This window comes from Fusarium falciforme, chromosome 7 (genome assembly GCF_026873545.1).
Source record: "Fusarium falciforme chromosome 7, complete sequence".
NCBI classification, from domain to species: domain Eukaryota; kingdom Fungi; phylum Ascomycota; class Sordariomycetes; order Hypocreales; family Nectriaceae; genus Fusarium; species Fusarium falciforme.
Window position 1 is genome coordinate 1,370,181 of NC_070550.1, and position 22,312 is coordinate 1,392,492.

The window sequence follows — 22,312 nt, forward strand, 5'->3', positions numbered from 1 at the left end:
TTTCTTTGATAGACTTAAAAAAGAAGTCTAAGCGGAACTCTATAAGGAAAATCGACCTAATAACCTCGTCGACTATATTAGTAGGGCAGTTAGGATTAATAACTAGTAGTTCTTATAGAAGAAACTATAAAACCCTAAGTTTAGTAGTAATAAGGCCAATAACCCCTGGTTTGATGCTAATTAAGGGAAGAAGAGGAATAGTAATACCTTCTATGGCATTAAAGCCAGCCTTATGGTACTTGGAGCCGCATAAAAGGGCAAATGGGATTACTATGGCCTAGAATGCTAATATTGCCATAAAATAAACCATATTGAGAAGGTTTATTATAAGAAATAGCGAGATATTAAGGAGGGATATTACTAACTAAACTAATAATAATCCCTTCTAGAAGGTAAGAAATATATAAATATAGCATAATAAGTCTAATAGGAAGATAAGGAACCCTAAACTACGAAATAAATAACTAAGCTTATTGTGATATTGCGAAGCGGATATAATATGCTAGTAAGAAGGGACAAAGATAAGCATAAATAAAAACCAGACACCGGAGTAGCCCATAGTTAGGTAAGATAAATAAGGGAATAGCTAAAGAATACCTAAGACGCATAATAGTAACTACTCCTAGAACCAATAGAGCAAGGAAACCCCCTGCCGGATATAATAAATAGCAGAAGAGTTACTATCGCGGTTACTAGGAAACTTAAATAAAAAGAAGAAGTAGCGCCAATAGGGCAGAAGCAATAAGTACCCCTAATAATAAGCGAATAAGCTGACTTCTAGGAAGCCGCTATAGAAGGCTTCCCCTATAAGAAATGGGTCGTAGGATATAAAAGAAAGGAATAAGTTTTAGTACTTGCCATAGTCTACTGAAGGGACTACGGATAAGATGACCCTATATAATATAACCGTACCCTGCGCCCTCGATACTAGGTTAAGGCATTATAGGAATATAATAAGATTTGCGAAAAGTAAAAAGCGGACCGACGCGGTAGGCTACTACGTAGCGACTGGACCACCAAAGCGAGTAATAGCGGTGCGAACCGAACTAAGTTCGAACGGGATGCCCGGAAACTGCAAAAGGAACTACGCAAGGAATACTCCTAATGGCAAAGGCACTAGAAGAGCGACAAAGAATTATAGGAAGAAAAGAACTACCTATGGCTCTACGATAAGAATGATAATAAGCATTGGAACAACCTATAAGAAAGGTATATCTAGACCGCACGAGAATATATAGATATAGCATATAAATAAGAAATCTATATTAGAGCTTACTATAAGGAATTAGCTGAAAACCCGCGATACCGAGAGGCACCGTTTAACCCCTAAGATAATATGCAGATATACCCTATGCATAAGGAATACCCTAGTATCTTATAGATATCCTATTAATACTACTAGTATAAAGAATACTGAGAGGAGAAATAGGAGTAAGACTATTTCCCCGTCGCCCTACTAGCTCAACCTAATAATAACCCCTATATATAGTATAAAATGGAAGGCTATTAGGTATTCCATTGGTACGACGCTATCGGCGTCGTATGCGCTAGGTATAAGAAAGAACTATATAGAGCTATCTAGAAGCATAAGTAGACTATTCATAAGGTCGAAGACTAGTAGAAATAAGTTAGCTAGGAGGAATAAGAAGAACTAGAAGACTAGTAACCAATAACCTAGTTAGAAGGCGAAGAGGACCTAGGATAGGAATAGAAACGCTAATACTAAGACTAGCTATATAGCCAGGACGACACGCACGACTACGAAGCGTGCGATAATAATAACTACGAGCATAACTATAGCGGCTATACACTATTAAAAAACTAGGAAACCTACTTATAAAAGGGCCATAGGCAGAAGAATAGCTAATAATACTATAAAGGGCCCTATGCACTATAAAGGGAGGTATAAACCTAAGATATTTTAAAATACTAGTATAAGTTAAGGGAGAATAGCTATGCGCTTTAGTAAATAATAGAGCTAAGTAGAATCTATTTAACCCGAGGACGGCGAATAGGCTTAAGCTATTATAGAGGTATAAGGCGAAGCCCTATATAATGATTAACCTCGAAGGAAAATAGTTTAATTATAATAATGGAGTTATTAATAGCGAGATTAATTACCTTAAAGTTTTTATTAAGGGAAAGAACTAAGGAATCTTATTTGATATTATACTTATAGAAGGCTATGACTTAATACTTAGGTACCTATAGTTACGCTAATTTAACCCATATTTTGACTAGAGGACTAGCTAAGTACTCTCCTTTAATAAGGAAGTACCCTCCACGACGAATAATAACTCAGAGAATAATATAAGATCTTAAACTTCTACTAAAGACGCTAGAGAAGTTAGGTAGAGGTAAATATGAGATACCTCTCTACCCAAAGGGACACAATATAAATACCATAATGGATAGAAATAATAAAATTAGTAAATAATCATATGCGTTATATAACAATTCTATAGGTTAGAAGAAGACCTTAAGCATATTAAGAAGATACCAGAGGAAGAACAACTTAAAAATATTCTACTATAATATTATATCTATAAAAAACTCTTTACGGAAGAACTCGAGATAGGTCTACTAGAGCATATATACTATAACCTAGAAATTAAGTTTATTAATAGGAAGTAACCCGGCTTTAGTAAACTCTACCTACTTAACGAAGCATAACTACTAGTATTAAAGAAATATATTAAAGATATACTATAGAAAGGATATATCAGGGAAAGCAAGTTATCTATTAGATACCCTGTTATGTTTATCCCGAAAAAAAACAAAAAGCTCTAACTTTGCGTCGATTTTAAAATACTTAATGCTATTATAATCAAAGATCGTATACTATTGCCCCTTATCAACGAATTAAAGGATTGACTTTTTAGTATAAAGTATTTCACCGCACTTAACCTCAAAGGAGCCTATAACCTTATTCGGATTAAAGAAGGATATAAATAGAAAACCACTTTTTATACTAAGTATAGACTATTTAAGTACCTTATTATGCCTTTTAGACTCATAAATGCACCTATTATATTCTAATAAATAATTAATAATATGCTATAAAAATATCTAGATATATTTGTTATATGCTACCTAGATGATATCCTTATCTTCTCTGAAATAGAAGAAGAATATATGGAATATATCTATAAGGTACTGCAAATACTATAAGACGCTAAGTTGCTAATAGAGCCCGAGAAGAGTAAGTTCTATGCCTTAGAGGTAGAATTTCTTGGATATATTATCTCTTATAATGAGATACGTATAGACCCTAAAAAGGTCTTAGTAGTTAAGGACTAGAAGGAATTAACTAACGTCAAGGAAATATAAGCCTTCCTTAGTTTTACTAACTACTACTATAGATTCCTTAAATGATTTGGGAAGATTATAGTACTACTAATTGACCTCACGAAGAAGGATAAGATATTTATATTTAGGAATAAGGTATGAGAAGCCTTCTACGTAATTAAGGAACTTATCCTAAGTGAACTAATACTTAAGATATTTGACCTATCTAGACCGATAGAACTTAAAATAGATGCCTTAGACTTCGCGCTAGGAGCTCAGATTAGATAACGAGACGACGAAGGACTCTTATACCTAATCGCATTCTATTCCCATAAGCTACACAGAGTAGAACTTAATTACCCTATTTATAATAAAGAATTCCTTATAATTATTAATGCTTTTAAGGAATTCTAATATTATCTCCTTGGAAGTAAATACTAGATTAAGGTATATATAGATTATAAGAATATTACTTATTTCGCGAAAACATAAGAACTTAGCGGATAATAACTATAATACGTTAAATACCTTTTAGAATTTAACTATATTATTATCTACGTTAAAGAAATAGAGAATGGCAGAGCAGATACTATTAGCCGACGACCTAATCTAGATACTAGAAAGATCAAAGCCAAAGAATAACTTCTACACTTTATACCAGAGGGATACCTTAAATAGAAGTTCATTAGGCAAATATAAAAGCTAGTACCCTTACTAGAGCACCTTGCACTTATTAAGAAACATAGATAATAGGTTATAGACTTTATTAACTATGCGCGGGGATACTAACAAAGAAAAGATGGATTATAGACCTATAAAGGAAAACTCTCTATCCCTGATAAAGCATTTTAGACTATCTTCGATTATTACTACTACTAAGTCATATGTTATAAGAACCTAGAAGAAATAACCCGGGCTATGTAATAATACTATAATGACTATGAGCTCTAGGCCGAAGTATAAAGAAGAATGTTCTAATGCGAAAAATATCACGAGGTAGCTAAATAAGTAAGCTAAAAATAGACCTACCTCTCGGAAAAAGAATATAAGGAATAAATCATTAAATAATTCTATGACGTGAACTATGGATACCTGGAAAGACTAGTAAAACATATTAATAAGTACTTCTAAGGAGACTTCTTAGAAGAATGCCATAGATAAGCCTAGAACTATACTATCTATGAATATATCTGGAAACGAGGAAAAATACTAACCTATAAATAGAGTAGAATTATAGGGACATCCTATTAGATTAATATAGCTACCTATATAATAGAATAAGGTAATCTACTCTTAGAATAGATCTAGTAATATAATAAATAACTCCCGGATAATAAAAAGACTAATAAGCAATAAGTCCTAGATGAACTACGCTATAAACTTATACGCAAAATATATAGCTACCCGCTATATAGATACTAAGGAATCAATAAAACCCTAGAACGAGTTAAGATAATATTTACCTTTTTTAATATAAAGAAAATAGTTATAGTAGTCATTAAATAATATAACCTTTGCGTAAAAACTAAGGCATAACGCTATAAACCTTACGGGAAGCTATAACTACTCCTAGTCGCATAATAACCATAGGACTCTATTACTATAGATTTCATCACTAAACTACCCCTATTAAAAGAACTAGCCACTAGAAACTTCTATAATAGTATTCTTATTATCATAGATAAACTCACGAAATTTTCCTATTTTATACCCTATAGAGAATCGATAATAGCCAAAGAATTTACCTACTTTTTTTACTTTTATATCGCTAAGATATATGATATATTACTTAAAATTATTATGGATCGAGGACTACTATTTGCTTTAAAATTCTAGCAAAGCCTCATAGGATATTTAGGAATTAACTATAAACTCTCTATTATATACTATAAGGAGATAGATAGGCAAATAGAACGCATAAACTAAACACTAGAATAATATCTCCGATGCTATATTAATTACGAACAAACTAACTAGGTTAAGAAGCTACTAGCTGCATAGCTAGCTTATAATACGGCAATAAACAAAAGCATAAAGATCATACTAGCTTATGCTAATTTTGGATTTACCCTAGACGCCTACTAATAAATAAGAGATATAATTATTAACCCTAAAGTAATCCTTATTAGTAATTAACTAAAAAACCTATATAAAGAAATAAAAATAAAACTTAAATTTATTAGAAATAGGATAATAAACTACGCTAATAAGAAAAGAATCAAGGGACTAATCTTCTTAGAGGGAGATATGGTCTACTTTGCAATAAAAAATATTAAAATAAAATAATAAAATAAAAAACTTAACTATAAATATATCGGACTATATAAAATTAAACAAAAAATCTCGAAAAATAATTATAAACTAGACTTACTACTAAAAGTTAAGCTCTATCTAATCGTTTATATTTTATTACTTAAATTAGCAGAAAATACTATCTAAGTTAAAACTAGAAATAAATTAAAAACCGAAGTCGATAGACTAGAAGAATATATTATAGAAGCTATCCTTAATATAAATAAAATCAACAGTAAAATAATATATTTTATTAAATAGAAAGACTACCTAGACTTAGAAAATACCTAGGAACCCCTAGAATATCTCACTAGTGTATAATGCCTTCTAAAGAACTTCTACTAATAACGCCGAGCATAGGCTCGTTAAGACTAATGGTATTCTAATTAATTAAATTAATAGCCCCGAGAGAATGCGCCTCTATAACCGCGGACGACTCCTCCCGGAGCTCGCCTAAATCCTCTAAAGCGCGTAAACTACGCTTAAAAGCCTTATCACCTCGCGCTTTAAGTAGTCTTTTCTGCTTCCGGATACGAGCGAGTTTAGCTATCGCCTCCTTAAGAATAGCCTCTGCCTTGGCCTCCTCGTCCTCTAGACGCTTATGCTCCTAGATATTTTTAGCTACTACTAGGATTAGTAAGGCTACTATAAGAAACTAATATATACCTATGGAAAGAAGCTACTCTAGCCCCGTCGCATATAACCTTCGCGTTAATATAATTAGAATAATAGTTAGAATAGCCAGAAACTACCCTATAGGTCAGACCCCGATGGAAATAGCGAGTATAAGGCATAATTTCGGAACTAAAAGCCTTGATATAGGAAGAAAGGCCCTATGCTTTAGAAAGTTTACGAAGAGAAGTATATTTAGAAACTCAGCCTGATATCGCGTTAGTAGGAGATAAAGATTTTTATAAGTCAAAGTTACTTACTGATAATACCTAGTCGCTAAAACTAGTCTTAAGGATAAGATTAACAGAGGGGAGACCTTATATTATAGCTATAATATAGGCCAGGCGGTGAAGCCTGGTAGAATACCCTAACTAAGTAAGGGACCATAGGGACCGAACTTTATTCCTATTAGTCCTAGGACCGAAAGATAAAGACGATAGTCCTACCCTAGACCGAATATTAGAATAATCAGTCTAGATAAACTACAACGAGTATATAGAATACACTTATTTATACTTCCTTATATAGTAGCTACCTCAGCTATTAATATAACTTAGTTATACTTAATACCTTTGAGCATATTACTAGATGTGATACCCCCCTTGTTTAAGCACAGCGCGACTAGTCTATCTGCCAACATAAACCCAGCACGACCGGTTTATCCCTTGGGAATATACACGATCGTCACAATCGCCTCACGAGCTTTCTTGATCGCAGGAACCTTTGTAAACTCAGCGTTGCTATCAAAGGTAACTTTTTTCCTTTTCTTTGGTCTTAATTCTTCATTCTAATGCTTTAATATTGATATTTCCTTCGCTTGTATCTCTAATATGACGCTATTATCCTCATAATGATGCCCTATTTTCCTTATAAGCAGCGACACGACCGGAGGGATCTCATAGGTCAAGGAGATCATATCAAGTGCCCATTTTACCTATGCCGTTAAGCAAGGAGTCCTTAGAGGATATTTAGAAGGACTTTCTGTAGGCGCAGGCGGCGTTTTGGGCCTCTCAGGTATCTCTATGACCATCGGGTTCATCAGGACCCGGGCCATGCTGACTGGCCATAATCCTGAAGCCTTCCAGCCTGCTATGATGTTGTCTTTGGTGATTGCTTTGATCCGGGCCTTATGATAGTTGACGAGGAAGGTTATCTTGCTAATTGGCGTTGAGTCTGCGATGGAGGAGAGGTTAGAAAGAAGGCGATGGTACGCGGTCTTTAGAGGACCAAAGATAGTAATATTAAGGGGCTAGAGGACGTAGGAAGAGTGAGGGATAAGGAATAGAAGATAGATGTTATTATCATAGCACTTAAAGAGGAATTCCTTAGTTATATGACTACTATGACCATTAAGAATAAGGAGTTATGGTTCCCGGGGGTCCTTGGGCGCTATCTCCGGGATAAATACATTACATAGCCATTAGAGCGCGATCTAGTTATTCATCTACCCTTTCTCAGAGCATATAAAGTTCTAATCTTTAAGGAAGTCAATATTATAAGGGAACTATTATTATTAAACTGATCTGCCTTTGAAGATCACTAGGGGCTTTAAGACTCTCCCCGTCGCTAAGATATACTTAAGAATTGAAATCTAGGACCTTAAACTAGGCTATTTTAAAAGTGCTAACTTCTTCTCTGCTCGACTAAGAATAAGACCATTAAGTCCAATCTCTTCTATTATACCGACTTCGTCTATATTATAATAATGCTTCTGCTTAATCTTCTTAATGGGTAATATCATTAGAAGCATAAAGAAGGCCTTAATTAGTTTAGTAAAAGCGCCATAATAGCGGTTAGAGTTAATTTTCTTGCCTTTGAGTGTCTTTATGTCTAAAAAATGCGTTAGAAAACCCTTAAGCTAGTATTTTCTGACACCATCTTTGAAGCCGTTGCGTATGGCTACCTTGCCGGCGAAGTCTCTGACTTGCGAGTGAGAAATAGGGCAGCCTAGGTCATGCTGGATAAGAATCCAGTCTCGTAGCTTCCTTTCCTGCCGTGGCGTAAGCTTTTGCCGGGCCTCGTTATGCTCTTTTCGCGGATTATAGCCGTGAATTCGTCCCTTGAAGGTGGAACGCGGTATCCCATACGCGTCGGCGGCCTTATTCATTGAAATGCCGTCTGCGTATATCTATAACGCATCTTGCATATTCTGTTCGGTCTATTCGGGCATGGCGAAAACGATGCAAAAGTCGGCTTGGCGATAGCTTCAATATTGGTTGAGAAATCGCGGTCTGAAGATGTGGCCTAATGGTGTTGCAAGGTGGAAAATGGGTGGTCGGTTGTGGGGGGTGGTCGGTTGTGGGGGGTTGGACGTTAGAGCCCAATCATGAATGCCCTGGCATTTTTGGGCTGTAATTCTTAGTAAATCATGTGTCAGATCAGATCATTTGTTGAAATTGTCTGATCGTTGAGGTGTGTACCGTATCGACTCAGCAAATTGACCCAAGCCAGTGGGGCTATATACCCTTGCAAGCCTCATTTTAGACCTCTTAACTCGCTATCCCGCAGTTAAGGCAGGACATACAGCGGCAGTGGCTACACTAACTGACCCAGTGGCCACATTAGCTAGCCAAAGATCCAACCAATAAGTCACGATCAGGGCTTAGTAGAGGCCAACTTCGAAACTGCTTTGGATAGTACAAACTTTGAACACAGTGGGAAAGCTACGCGAGTGCTGCTCCTAGCCCCTATTTCACGCTCTCTTCCGTATTATCTTCCCAAGAAACACAAGCCACAGGTGATTTTGATCGGGATACCCTTGACACCCTTCGACCTCTTCTCTTTGTCTAGCTAGTCTGCCTGATTCCTGGCCTCCAACATGTTTAACTGCATTGTCAGTAGTGTCCGAAAGAACTGAAGCAGTGGGGCTAGCGGTGATAGAATAAGACCAAGCCTTAAGCGACGGATCTTTCTCTCAAGCCAAAGTACGATGGTTGAGTCTCCAAGCACTGCGTCGCAACGACAGGCTCTTCTTGGCATCCGTTGCCCGCCAATGTTGGTTGGGTTTCCGGGATTTGGGCCGCCTGCGCCGGTTGAGGCTGCGTCCAGGACTTGAAAGTTTCGCCGATGCTAACACTTCGACGTTGAAAGTGGCTTATGCAATCCTAATGAAAGGGGAATCTCGTGTCGATACGATCTCAGGCATGGTGACATATTCTTGTTTTTCATTGAGTTCTCCGTCGGGCACCATATAAAAGAACACACTAATAGTGGTGACAGATTGTTCTAATCCACTCGACATTCAGCCATTCAACCCTTTGCGCAGAGTTTCCAGCTCAGTACTACCTACGCAACGTCACGGTCAACTTAAGGTTCTTTAGGCTAAGGCAACCCACGGCCCGCATTGCTTAAGTTCTTAGGGTACATGGCTGGCCACGTCAACAAGTCAACCCCTTCCGAGTGCTCCCCGTCTCTCGGCCCCTCCTGTCCGGGTTGCCCGCCTACAATTACACTCAAGGCACCCCATAGTTAACTCCCTTTACTTTACAGCCTTCTTCGTGCTAAGGGCTAAGGTGTAGTAGAAGAATTTAGCAAAGCAGCGGCTAGCATGGCGTGTGAAACCACGCATTATGGCGCCAGTAGGAGTTTTATTCTCGTGGTGCGGCATACTATGAACCATCACTTCGCCGCCGAAGGCGCAGGAATCGCAATTGGGGGTTATAGTGGTGTTGCATAAACTGGATTATCAAGGCTGTGTAGGCAGAGTCATTGGATGAGCCAATATGCACACATATACTTGCAGCCACTCTCATCATTGGCGCCACCACTACTCATTTCCGGCCTCTGGAGCACAACATCAACCCGCACGCATTCCAGTGCGTAGGATAACTGGCCAAGATGGGATGTAAATCGTTATTTGTAGCTGTGAGGCTCAAACCTCCTTCAGACTCCTGTGAGGCTGTGTTTCCAAGGCAGTCTCGTAGGCAATGAAGGACGGCCTACCGGGGCCCTTCATTAATATGCCCGGAAGTCCCAGCTCCCTTCCTATCTTTATTCAGATTCTTTACATCACCCCTTCCGCCATGGTGCTTCTTTCACGTCAGCTTTCATGCATCCTCGCTGGCTTGTTCAGCGCCGCGGTTGTATTTACTGCCCCTACTGGTCCGCTGCCTGGCGATGCAACTCATTCGCCCTTGGCCTGGCCGTCGATAGACCCGTACGACCACAGACACAACCGTCCGCACAGCCCAACACTAACCCTGCAAACCTGCGTCCCCCCACGAGCCCGACAACCCCACACACTCCTTATCAAAAGCCGAAGGACGATGGTGAAAGTGGCACCAATCCTCCTGATCCGGAGCCCAGCGTTGCTTCAGATTCTGAAAGCTACCCTTCATCGACCTACAGGGTCACCGAGAAAGAAAACGGTCCTTCTAACAAGAAAGAAGAGATTGTTTCCACCAAGAAAGACAACGATACTCCTACCTCTGATGAAGAAGATGCTTCTACCTCTGTTCTCGCTAGAATGTCAGCAACTTTCGGTGCAGCTATCGCAGTTGTCACTTGGATGTACGTATTGATTATGAGGATACCAGTTGGGTTACGTAGAAAAGGCGCCTTACTAAAACGTTACTAATATATTAATTGACTATCCAGCTTCGTGTCTCAGTATTCTATTTATTTCGTAAACCTGTGATGCCTGTGAGATTGTCCCACGTCAGTCTTGTCAAGCCTCTCCATGGGACACGGGCTCTTGTTAGCAGAACCTGAGTGCTGTTATCATTCGACGATGAGTAATGTAGCACAGAGCGGTCTTCTATTCTTAATGATAATACTCGTGCCATTGATATTCCATCTTTTAGCTTGCGTCTTTGAAATTGCATTCGTAGCTTCAGTGCCCTAAGTGATTTTCAAGATGAGTTTTAAGTAAACATATTATTTCTCCCAGTGTCGTACATCCTATAACTTTCTAGACAGCTTAAGTAACCCTTATTAATAAGTAAATATTATTAAAAAGGCTATAATATTCCTTATATTTCCGAAGGTATTACTCTTTACTTATCACGACATCTATTACATACCCTAGAGGTAGAAATAAAAACGAGAGGATTAATTCCCCTGGATAGCTATTTACTGTAGAGTTTAAGAATATTAGCGTCATTTTAAAATATCTAACGTATACTTGAGACGTCTTCCACCAATATGAGTCGTGGTAACCAGCTTCGTGGGCGAATAAAGTCTAAGTCTGTTGAACTAGAAGTTTTATAATGAGGCACTCTTGTTAGAAGCTACCTGCTATGCACGTTGATTTTTACAGTCTCACTGTGATTGTAAATAAAATTCACCGTGACACGTTATCGTTAAAAACTTACCCATATCCTTGGCTCGCCCAGCTCCGATTTGTTTCCCGTCCAAGTTGAAGGCGCCGTTGGCGATAAACACCGACCATTACGCCGACTAAGAATGCAGGCCAGCAAAGAATTTGCAACAGTCAAGCCAGGCAGATCCTGGTAATGATTTTCAGCTGCCCCATATATTGCAGCCGATCTCCATTAACCGAATGGACGTTTCATGGAGCTGCAACAGTAATCCTTGTCCGTGGTCTGTGAGGCGGGTCTAGAGTCCTTTTGAAGTTCATTTTCTCCGTGAGGTATATTCCTTTGAGACGAGCCTAATTTGCCGACTTAGGATCTTTGTCGATTCTCGCAACGAAAACTCCTACTCTGTGCGAATATTATTTCTCCTAGACAGCCAAGCTAACTGGTTCACCCAGTAGGTAATTAAAAGCCGAGATATGAGCGGAGTGACAGTTGTGAAAATCGATAACTGACTCATTTGCCTACTCCTGACCTCGAGCCATGCTCGTATCCAAAGGGGGGAAACAGATGCACGACCGAACAGACGAATTTTCTCGACAAGAGCCGCGGCACTCTGCCAAATTGGTCGTAACCAACTGGGGGCCAGACCAGTGACCAGGCCGTGCGCTGATGGTCATAGTTTCTCCATGATCATGGCCAAACCCGAGACTAGACGGAGCGCGGGTACAGATACTCCATGCATTTTTCGTCTAATAAGGAAGGCTCTTTGACCAGCACGCAGGACATCCCTGACCTGGATGAGTTAACAGCCAGATCTGGCGACGCAAATTTGAGAAAGGTTCACGATGAGGGACAAAAGCTATCTAGTCTGTATTGTAATTTACTTAATGATTACGTTAAGTTACCATCATGCCATTCCGCTTAATCTTAATAAAGCGCTGTTTATTTGCCGTCATAATCGTCAGGTCGAACCCAAGTTGCTCCTTATTCATCCAGAGAAATCCGAGGATCGCAACGCTATCAAACACCGAGCGGCGACGGAAGCCGAGGCCAACGACGAAAGTGATAAGCGTTGGAAGGAGAGGATAGACCTCGCGATAGAAATCCGGTCGACATTGAAAGAATACAGTTCATCCCTTCCCCAACTCATCCCCCATGACTTATTCGCAAAGTCTTTCCAAGTGCCCAACACCATTCATCCCTCAGGGGAAGCCTCCTACTGAACGCAACGCTACTCACGCTCCGTCCACCGTCTAAGCAAGCACTAACGACGCTGTCCAAATGCTTCCCCCAACAACACGACTTCGCGACATCCCCCGCCAGTCAACAAACAACATCGCCGACTCTCTCGGGGGCGAGCTCGACACTATATCCATTACCCGACACTCCCGCATCATAGTAGCCGACCGGCCTTATCTCGCTATCCCCTTAAACGCACGCTAACCCGCTTACCTGCTTCCTCAAGACATACTGCTCGTGGCTTTTCCTGCTGCGGATAGTATCTCCGTCAACGTTCCCTTCTTCCTTACCCTCACTCTCATTCTCCGCCTCAGGCTCAGCCACCTATCCAGCCATATCCTCAATCACGCACCGCCGCCCACCACAACTACGGATATACTCGATCCCACTCTTCTCATTCGCTATATCTCTAGTCACGATGCTACTGGCCTAGATCCTGCCGTTCCTGCCCATATACGTGCCGTGGAGAACGCCTAGCTCGCGGCCGGATATGAAACTCGGCTATGTTGGTGGTCTTTATTACCGGGGACCTGGAAGGAGGAAGAGGAGGGGCAGATGGAACGGAGAGGGGTGGAAGCGGAGGGCCCGTCCTAATTACTATCTCAAGTATAACGCTTCCGCTATCAGACTCCGGTCAGGTGTGTGCTGAGCTTCTTGCGGCTTCGTTCCCATTTCCAGTGCTTCTTATCTTCCGGCTTTGACCCCAGGATTCTCGCTCACTTCTTGCGCAGCCTTCTGAGCTGTCGTTGCACTTCCAACCAACTGCATTTGAGGCGCGTGCCACTCTCCAGTGCCGCTACAAGCAGGAGGCAACAGCAAGTCAATAACAATAAACACCCTGTTGCGAAGAAGGGGGGGGGGTTCAGAAAGAGGGGGGAGTCAACAGGCTTGTAGTCGTTCTGCAGCATCTTTGCGATACGTATGAACCAGCGATGCGAGGTTGGCATAATTCATTCCCCGATGCGTCTCCCACATCCTATCACCAACGGTCGATTAAATCAAGACCAATCATGAGATGTATTACTCGACTTGCTCCCCCTCGATTGCCGGCCTTCGCACCTACTCATGCAGCGCTTTTTCTTGTACCAAAGGTGAGGGCCTTTCGCCCGGATCCGTGATCGGGTCATCCCCGACGCGGCCCAGCCCGGTGGTAGGAATTCGGCCGCAATGGCCCCCCTGGCCCGCAGCTAAATCCCCACAGTTCCTTTGCAATTAGATACACTTTTAGCGTTAACATGAATTAGGCCGTGAAAAATTCGACTAACCATATCTCTGGACCAAATCTCTCATAACATCAAGGACCCTGTTAAGCTCATTAGCCGCCAAACTAGACAGTAGGCTGAGAATAGCCTAACTGTGTGCGAAGTGTCTCGTTATCGACAAAAAGCGCTGATACATGTGTGTCAAACCTCCTAGCTTGATATCAGCTACGTAGATCAGGAAGAAGGAAAAGAGTTTCTGAGTGTCTCACAGCCTATAGAGGTCTAGGCGGCCTTCAAAATCCTCTTCCGGCGGCGAAATCTGGGCGAATGTGTTGTAGGCAGCAACGTATTCATCCCCAAACCTATTACAAGCCGGTCGCCACTGGCCAAACTCATCTTCAAATTCAAGCTATTTAGCATGGGTAACTGCAAGTGTTTCGTAGGAGAACGTACATTCGTTGTGCGCAAAGAAGCAGCACGCATCAAAAACAAGAGGCTGGTCGTTGTCGACATCAATCCCTGCATTTGCGTACCAAAGGTCTCCATGAACAAGTGAAGGTTTCACTACTCGACCGTCACTCTCGAGAGGCCTCAGGAGCCTCGGGATGACTTTTTCGAACAGAGCACGGGAGAGGACATCGAGCTCCTCACTAGGCCCTTTCCTTTCAATCTCCAGGTCAAGCGCCTGTCTCATGGTCTTGGCGAAGAATGCCTCCCAGCTATCTTCCCATGCCACGAACTGAGGTAGGTTTCCTGCGTAGGTGGTGATGTGGAACCCGAACTTGCCAGTAGGCGATACGCTTTTCTGGTGCAGTGTTGACAGAAGAGAGGCAAATTTGTGAGGGTCAGGCATGTCGTCAGTCATTTCTCGAAACTCGCAGAGGAAGAAGTGGGTCTCTGGTATCGTCCTGTAGGTGCCGCAAGCGATGGGCCTTGGGACAAATTCTGGCAGAACGTTGTGCATCGCGCTCATCGAGTGGAATTCGCCCCTGGTCATATTCATGCCCAGTTCTTTCGAAATGACCTTGATGAAGAAGGACTGCGGTGTACCATCGCGGAGCAAAACATCGATGCGACCCGTCTGCGCCCAGAAGCTTACGCCATGGTTCTCGGTGGATGTGACCTTGCATCCTTCCGGCAGTTCTTGGGAGGTAGTCAATATGAAGACGATCTTGTGAGTTCGCCAAGGGCTTGGAGCTTACCCATCAACACGGCTGGGTCTATTTTGGTATTGCCCGCCCCGAATTCAAGGCCATCTGCACCGTTGTAGTTCATTTCCGGTGTCAAAGAACGTGCCGAGTCTGTTCAGCGTCCCCGCTGGCTGGAAATCATCAGGCTCTCGGAGACGCGGGGTTTTTTATAGGCAGCGTTTCTGGATGCCCCCACCATCATGGTCGAGTAGCCAATTGCAGGCGAGCTCCCCCTCTGTGCGGCTAGAGTCCTACTACCGCCGAATCCACCCACCGCAGGACACGCTCGAAGGAGAATGTCACGGAACGACGTATGGACGCCGATTCTCGCGGCTAACGGCACACAATAAGCACTGCCAAGAATCTTTTTCAATTCTAAGTTTCTATTTTGTCAGACAGTGGTGAGAAGCATCCTGGGCGATGTCAGTCAATTGATGAGAATTATCTAAGGAGCAAGAGCTTCTTGAGAGATGTACTGAGGCTGCAGCTCGTTGCGCGACATATATCTTCAATTGCGCCGAGGCTCCCCATGCGGTACTAGTCCCCACTGCTAGGGCACTATTTATAGTGCTAGCTAGCTTGGTGGCCGCGTGTTAATCCTGTACCGCGATTTGGGTGAGAGAAGAGAGATGCTAACCGTAATTGGCTTAGATTCTGATAAAATACCCAATGGGAGCCTTAGCGCAATTAAGGAGATTTATGTATTTATGCTAATTTCGCCCCTAAATAACAATAAGGGGGTCTAAATAAACTAGAGCCGGGTGGCCGTCCGGGCCGTTCGGGTGTTTCCGTAACCTCATTCTCTTTCTCAGCTAACCCTTCCTCAGTCTTCAGTGCCCAGTCATTGAGACCTTGGTGATCCTGTCATGCCAATGTTCAACAGGGAACACGACCTTGACACCGTTTGCTTCCAGCCTTTCCTGCCCGTCATTGTGCGCGATAAACGTCCCTGGCTCCTTGATTCCCACGTAGACAGTCTTGATGGCGCTCTTAAGTCTCAAGATCCTGGCCGTGCAGGTCGTGTTGCCGCTAAGTCTCTCGTTGCATGGCTCCATGGTCGTGTACAGTGCCGTGTTGGCCGGAAGGACCTCATGGATGCGTTCCTCAGGGAGGTTGTGCTTGTCGGCGATCTTGATAAAACAACACTGCTCTGCGTGCGTGGTGCCTGGATCTCCCTTGTAATCTCGCGGATATTCAAGCGAGTATCCTGTCGATAGGACCTTGCCCTTAGCGGCGTCAACAAGTATGGCTCCGACGCAGAATTTGTTGACAGCTGGCGGTGATTTTTGTGCCTGAATGAGAGCAAACTCCATGAAAGCCTCATGGTCCCCAACCGCGAAGGTTGGATTCGTCTGTGAACCCATAGTAAATGGCTCTCTGAAATAATACACAATGCGCGGACAATCCCTCTTATGGGCCAACTCAACACAGCATCATCAAGAAATGGCAAAGAAGGTACAGGTCAATGGGGGTGTTCTTGAAATATTGGGTGCGCGATTTTCTGGGGTAGATACATGCCGCTGTCTTTCCCGAGCCTGCCAGGGGGGCATCGACAGGCGGTTGAAGCAACCAGCTGATTGGTGGTTCGAAGTGGGAGGGCTGATCACCTGCTACGTGCTTCGATCGCGAGGTGGTTGAGCACCACCAAGAGTCTTTCCTGAAACAACTCTCATTGTACCATTGTCCCATCGTTCTTTTGAAGGGACAGACCATCGTGCCGACGTCACCTTGAATGAGTCTGGGCAACCGAGATTGCGCTCCACGCACTGAGTTCTGCGGACTACAATGGTTAACTCTCACCTCCTTAGCCTCTTGGGAAACTTCAATCCTACCAGATCGCTGACTGTACCAGTTCTTTCGAAAGCCGCGGCGCACAAAGCCCGACCTACATCCCGACAGTCCCTCAAGTGGTCGCGACTCGCCTAAGAGCTCGAGGAGTCTGTTTCCTCCGTCAAAAACCCTGCCCAGTACGCCAACCACCTCGGACGATCAAGCGGAGGGCGTGAAGGGCGTGAAGGGCCCGCTTGGACTGAGCCTCCTCTATTCCCCGACGGCGCCGGAGATCGACTTCATATTCGTCCATGGCCTAGGCGGAAATTCTAGAAAAACATGGAGCAAGTCATCCCTGCAGTCTCATTTTTGGCCACAGGAGTGGCTCTCCAAAGACCCCGCATTCAAGAACGTCCGCATCCATAGCTATGGGTACGATTCATACTACTTGAAGGGCAAGGAGGACTGCTTGAATGTACACCACATTGGCAAGTCATTCCTAGGCGCGATCAGCACTTCGCCATGCATTGTCAATTCCGGGACATTTATCGTTGTCATCGGCCACAGCATGGGTGGCTTGGTGATGAAGAAAGCATATATCCTTGCGAAACAAGACGCAGCGCACAAGGCGCTGGCTGGGCGATTCGCCGCATTCTATTTCCTGGCCACGCCACATCGAGGGGCCGACTCGGCAAAAATGCTGAAGAACATCCTCAGGGTTGCGTACGACCGCGCTTATATTGGCGATCTAGAACCGAACTCTGGGGCGCTCCAAGTGATCAATGATGAATTTCGGCATTTTTCGGCCGGCCTTGAGCTTTGGTCGTTCTATGAAACGCAGAATATGAAACGGTTTAGCTCACGCATCGTCAATCCTGAGTCGGCCCTCCTCGGGTACCGTGAAGAGAATCAGATACCCATGACTGCTGACCACCGCTCGATATGCAAGTTTGACACACCTGAAGACTCCAACTACGCCCTCCTACGAAACGCGCTCGCCTCTACTGTCAGCAAAATTGCCACGGCAATTCCGGAGCTGAAGCTGAAGCAAAGGCGTGAGAGGATCAAAAACCTCAAGAAGTACCTGGAAGTTGCTGACGTCTTGGACGATGATCTTGCAAACGTCTGCGAAGCTCGGATGCACGGGTCGTGCGGATGGATTTCGACCAAAGCCAGTTACGTCAAATGGAGAGATGGGGAATCCGGAAATGACAGGACGCTATGGGTCAAGGGCAAGCCAGCAACTGGAAAGTCTGTTCTCGCTGGCTATGTCATCGATCAGCTCAAGGAGTCCGGCCAGGCATGCAGCTACTTTTTCTTCAAACATGGAGACAAGTCGAAGTCCAACCTAGGCCGTTGTCTACGATCTCTGGCTTTTCAGATGGCTAGCTCCAATGCCGAAGCTAGTGATGCCATCCTAGGGATGCAGGCGGATGGTGTTTGCGTAGATCGCGTCGACGAACGTACCCTCTGGAGAATCCTCTTCCTTTCTGGCATTTTCACAGCCACAATGACTCGACATTACTGGGTCATCGACGCCCTGGACGAGTGTTCCAATCCTCCGGTCCTTTTGCATGCCATTCTTTCCAACATGGATGAATCTATACCCCTGAGAATTCTCGTCACAAGTCGGGATACGGTCGATCTGGACCAAGGTTTCTCGGTCATTCCACCCAACCTAGTCCAGTCCTTGCCAATCTCGACAACAGACACAGAGTCAGATCTCAGGCTTTTGGTGGAGAGGAGGACCCAGGCCTTAGGAGTCGTGGGACCTGACGATCGAGGTACATTGGCCGAGAAAATTCTAGACAAATCTAGAGGCTCCTTCTTGTGGACAATTTTGGTGCTTGAGGAACTCCTACGCTGCCACAGCAGAAAGGAAATTCACCAGATTCTTGAAGACGTGCCGAGAGGCATGGAGTCACTATACAAGCGGACTTTAGACTACATGTCGCAGGCCGCGCGTGGAAAGGAGCTGGCCAAAACCATTCTCATGTGGGCAGCATGCGCGGTTCGACCTATGACAATCAGCGAGCTGGACGGTGCTCTGACCCTGGACATCCACGACTCATTCCCAAGATTGGAGGAGAGCATCGCCGCGCTCTGTGGTCAACTGGTGGTCGTGGACAAAAATGGGAGAGTTAAGATGGTGCATGAAACTGCCAGAGAATTCCTTGTAGCCGGCGGACTTGAGTCCGAGTTCTCCATCGACAAAACTAAGGCGCACACACGGATGGCTCAGGTGTGTCTCAATTACCTTGTCGGGGAGGAAATGAAGCCTCGGAGGAACAGTCGACGCCGCTCTTCGGCAAATTTGCCACCAACAAGACTAGATTTCGCCACCTATGCATACACAGCATACTCATATCATCTCTCGAGGGCTGATCCGTTGGCGGCAGGGACGTTCCAGCTTGTCGTGCAGTTCCTGAGATCCAACGTCCTCACTTGGATCGAAACGATTGCCGCCTCTCAGAATCTCAATGACCTCATCCGCGCCTCAAAACATCTCAAAACCTACGTCAATGCGTGCGCCGTTGAGCGTTCACCACTAGACCCTGGGATACGAGCGCTCCGACAGTGGACCACAGACCTTGCTCGGATTCCTGCCATGTTCGCCAACGCCCTCACGGTATCACCGTCATCAATATACTCGTTGATACCCCCATTCTGTCCCACCGAGTCTATGGTATACAACACCGGGGGCTCAGGCCGGAGGCTCGCAGTGCTTGGCGCGCCTAGCAAGCAATGGGATGACAGGCTGCTGTGCATCGATTTCCGCCAGGGTCACCCAAGGGTGTTGAGTTATGGAGACGAGTTCCTGGCCGTCGGGCTCAGTTCAGGAACTGTCGTATTGTACTACGCCACATCCTACCAGGAGTACAAGGTCTTTGAGCACGGTGAAGCTGTCAACTTCATTGCCTTCAAGACCAAAACTGACCTCGTAGCGACTTGTGGTATGAAGATGGCCAAGGTCTGGGACATCAGAAGTGGGCAAGTGGTGCACAGCCTCGCGAGCCCTCCGCGCCCCCTGGGGATGGAATTCGATGGAGAGACGCTTTTAATTGCGAGTCGCAACAACTACGTCATGACTTGGAATTTGGGGCACGACGCCCGGCCGGAGTCGGTGCGGAGGCCATGGAGCGATACCGATACGCCAGAGACGAACCGAACTCCTCCGCGTGGGACCCCATACGCACTGACTCTCTCTACCAGCCACGGAATGCTTGCTGTCGCTTACAGCGGCCAACCCATTACGTTATGGGACATAGAAGAGGACGCCTACGCTGGTAGCTGTGGCAAGAAACTCTCCAACGGAGAGACCAGCACGCATGTCGTCGTCGCGCTTGCTTTCAACCCCAACCCTGACATTAGCCTTCTCGCAGTCGCATACCTCGACGGTGATCTTGCCCTCCTTGACCCCTTTGCCGATCAGCAGCTGGAATGTTTTCGTGCCAACTGCCAAACCCTCGCCCCAAGCCCCAATGGGCGTCTCCTCGCAGCGGGTGGTGCAAATGGGATTATCAACGTTTACGAATTTGATACGTTCAAGCTCCTCTATCGGGTCAAGTCATCCAACTCGTATATCAAGCAGCTTGCCTTTACGAGAGACAGTATGCTTCTTGCCGACATACGAGGCGCCCAGTGCACTGTCTGGGAACCTGAAGCTCTGTTGCGAGAGTCCCTGAGCGATGACAGCAGCGGGCCCACTTCCACTACAGTGGTCGAGACGGTTTCCATGGAAGCCAAAGCGAAGATCACTGCCATGGTGGTCCATCACACGTCCGAAGTTGTCTTTTGCGGAAAGGATGATGGATCAGTCGTACTGTACGAGCGGAAAATGGCAGCGAGCTTGGGGACTCTCTACAGCCACAAGTCACCAGTCCGCCTGTTGGCCTGGATTGAACGGAGAGACGCCCTCCTTAGCGTCGATGCCTCCAACAGGATCTTCCTACACAGAATCCAGAAGCCAGCAGATAAAGGTTGGCTCAGCGATCTGACGGTACTCTTCAAGTCCCGCCTCGACTCCGAGAAGGCAATTATAGATGTGCTGGTTGGAGAAATGGCAGCGAAGTTTCTGGTATCGACTCGCGAGTCTGATCATCTGTTCAACTTGGACAGTGGTAACTATGAGAGAGAGCGGGCATATCCCCAAATGCCAGGAATCCGCAAATGGCTCCCTCATCCAGAATCCTCTCTGCATCTGGTTTGTGTCGACAACGTCAAAGTCTGCGCCTACAGCTGGAGTGACTGGTCTGAAGTTTCATCTATTGCATTGTCGTTGGACAACGACACGGCAGAGCTCAAAAGCGCGATCCTCTATTCGCTCGGCCAAAAACAAAGAATCATGCTCGACTTGTTACATCCGAACAGCTCCGTCAACACCAACAGGATTGCGATAGTTGACGCAGACTGCCTCGCCATCGGAAACAACGATAGCAGCTCGCTAGGGAAGCAATTGGATGCTGTGGCGGCGTTAGATCAACTTGCCACGGATGAAGACGGGGAGAATATGGTCACGACATCGAGTCCAGCCGCTCCGCTTCGTTCACGGATGACGACATTCGAACTAGGCGTTGCCCATGTCATTGGAATTGACGAATCGAGGAAACTCGTATTCTTGAACCGGTCTTTTTGGGTGTGCTCTGTTGATCTCAGCGAGAGCGGGTTAGACATCGCGCAACGCAAGGATTCCCCTACGATCGAGGTCTTTGAGCACTTTTTCGTCCCATACGATTGGTTCGCTGGGAAGAGGGACATTGTCTGTGCCTTGACAAAGAGAGATATTATGTTGACTCGGAGTGGCGACCTGGCGGTGATTAGGGGCGGCCTTGACTATGCTGAGAGAGTGAGTATAGAATAAGAGACTAAACTGAAGGGATATATCTTACCCCAAAACCCAAATCGCGGGTAGAAGGCGCGAAGTGAAGTGGTGTATGTTTCAGATGTCTAAAACCGTTGACTGCGCCGGGCCGCATCTCAATGGTGGCTGAGGGTCGACCGAAGCTTGTGTTGGACCAAGCTCGTCTAACCACCCAGAACTCCACCGCCGGAAGTTCGGATCTGTCGTGGGTTGTGGACTCGGAAACATGAAGGAGCTTGGGGTCATGGACCTGCTCCGAGTAGAAGGCTTCTGCACATTGACTATATCGAGGACGACTCTTATTGTTCCAATTGCCGCCTCTGGAAACTCTCTAGCAATAGGTGATCTCTCGCTTGAGACGAGAATAATCAACCACGTGGACAAGGGAAGGATTTTCGTAGAGCCCGGGACCACGGTGTTCTTTGCGTCCTACTCTGAGTACTCCGGGCATCCTGAATAATCAAATCCGCCTGTTTCCTCACGGGGATACGCGCAAGTCAAGTTCAACCTGATCGCTAAATATGTGGGGAGCTAGGAACT

The 22,312-nt window shown here is 44.8% G+C and overlaps 3 protein-coding genes across 3 annotated transcripts; 1 reads left to right on the forward strand and 2 right to left on the reverse strand.

Moving 5' to 3' along the window:
* Positions 1-13,936: 13,936 nt before the first annotated feature.
* Positions 13,937-15,226, reverse strand: NCS54_00905000 (Protein-ribulosamine 3-kinase; the record flags this gene model as incomplete). The annotated part of the gene is made up of 6 exons (XM_053154410.1): positions 13,937-13,953; positions 14,015-14,052; positions 14,105-14,161; positions 14,221-14,347; positions 14,405-15,094; positions 15,154-15,226. The coding sequence occupies 6 exons, from the start codon at positions 15,224-15,226 to the stop codon at positions 13,937-13,939; spliced, it is 1,002 nt and encodes a 333-aa protein (XP_053010385.1).
* A 745-nt stretch (positions 15,227-15,971) lies between these two features.
* On the reverse strand, positions 15,972-16,505 carry NCS54_00905100 (Hypothetical protein; the record flags this gene model as incomplete). Its single annotated transcript, XM_053154411.1, has 1 exon — positions 15,972-16,505. One exon carries the CDS (start codon positions 16,503-16,505, stop codon positions 15,972-15,974), a length of 534 nt encoding a protein of 177 aa, XP_053010386.1.
* Positions 16,506-16,926: 421 nt separating this feature from the next.
* On the forward strand, positions 16,927-22,002 carry NCS54_00905200 (Hypothetical protein; the record flags this gene model as incomplete). The annotated part of the gene is made up of 3 exons (XM_053154412.1): positions 16,927-16,929; positions 16,994-21,757; positions 21,949-22,002. The coding sequence occupies 3 exons, from the start codon at positions 16,927-16,929 to the stop codon at positions 22,000-22,002; spliced, it is 4,821 nt and encodes a 1,606-aa protein (XP_053010387.1).
* Between the last annotated feature and the right edge of the window lie 310 nt (positions 22,003-22,312).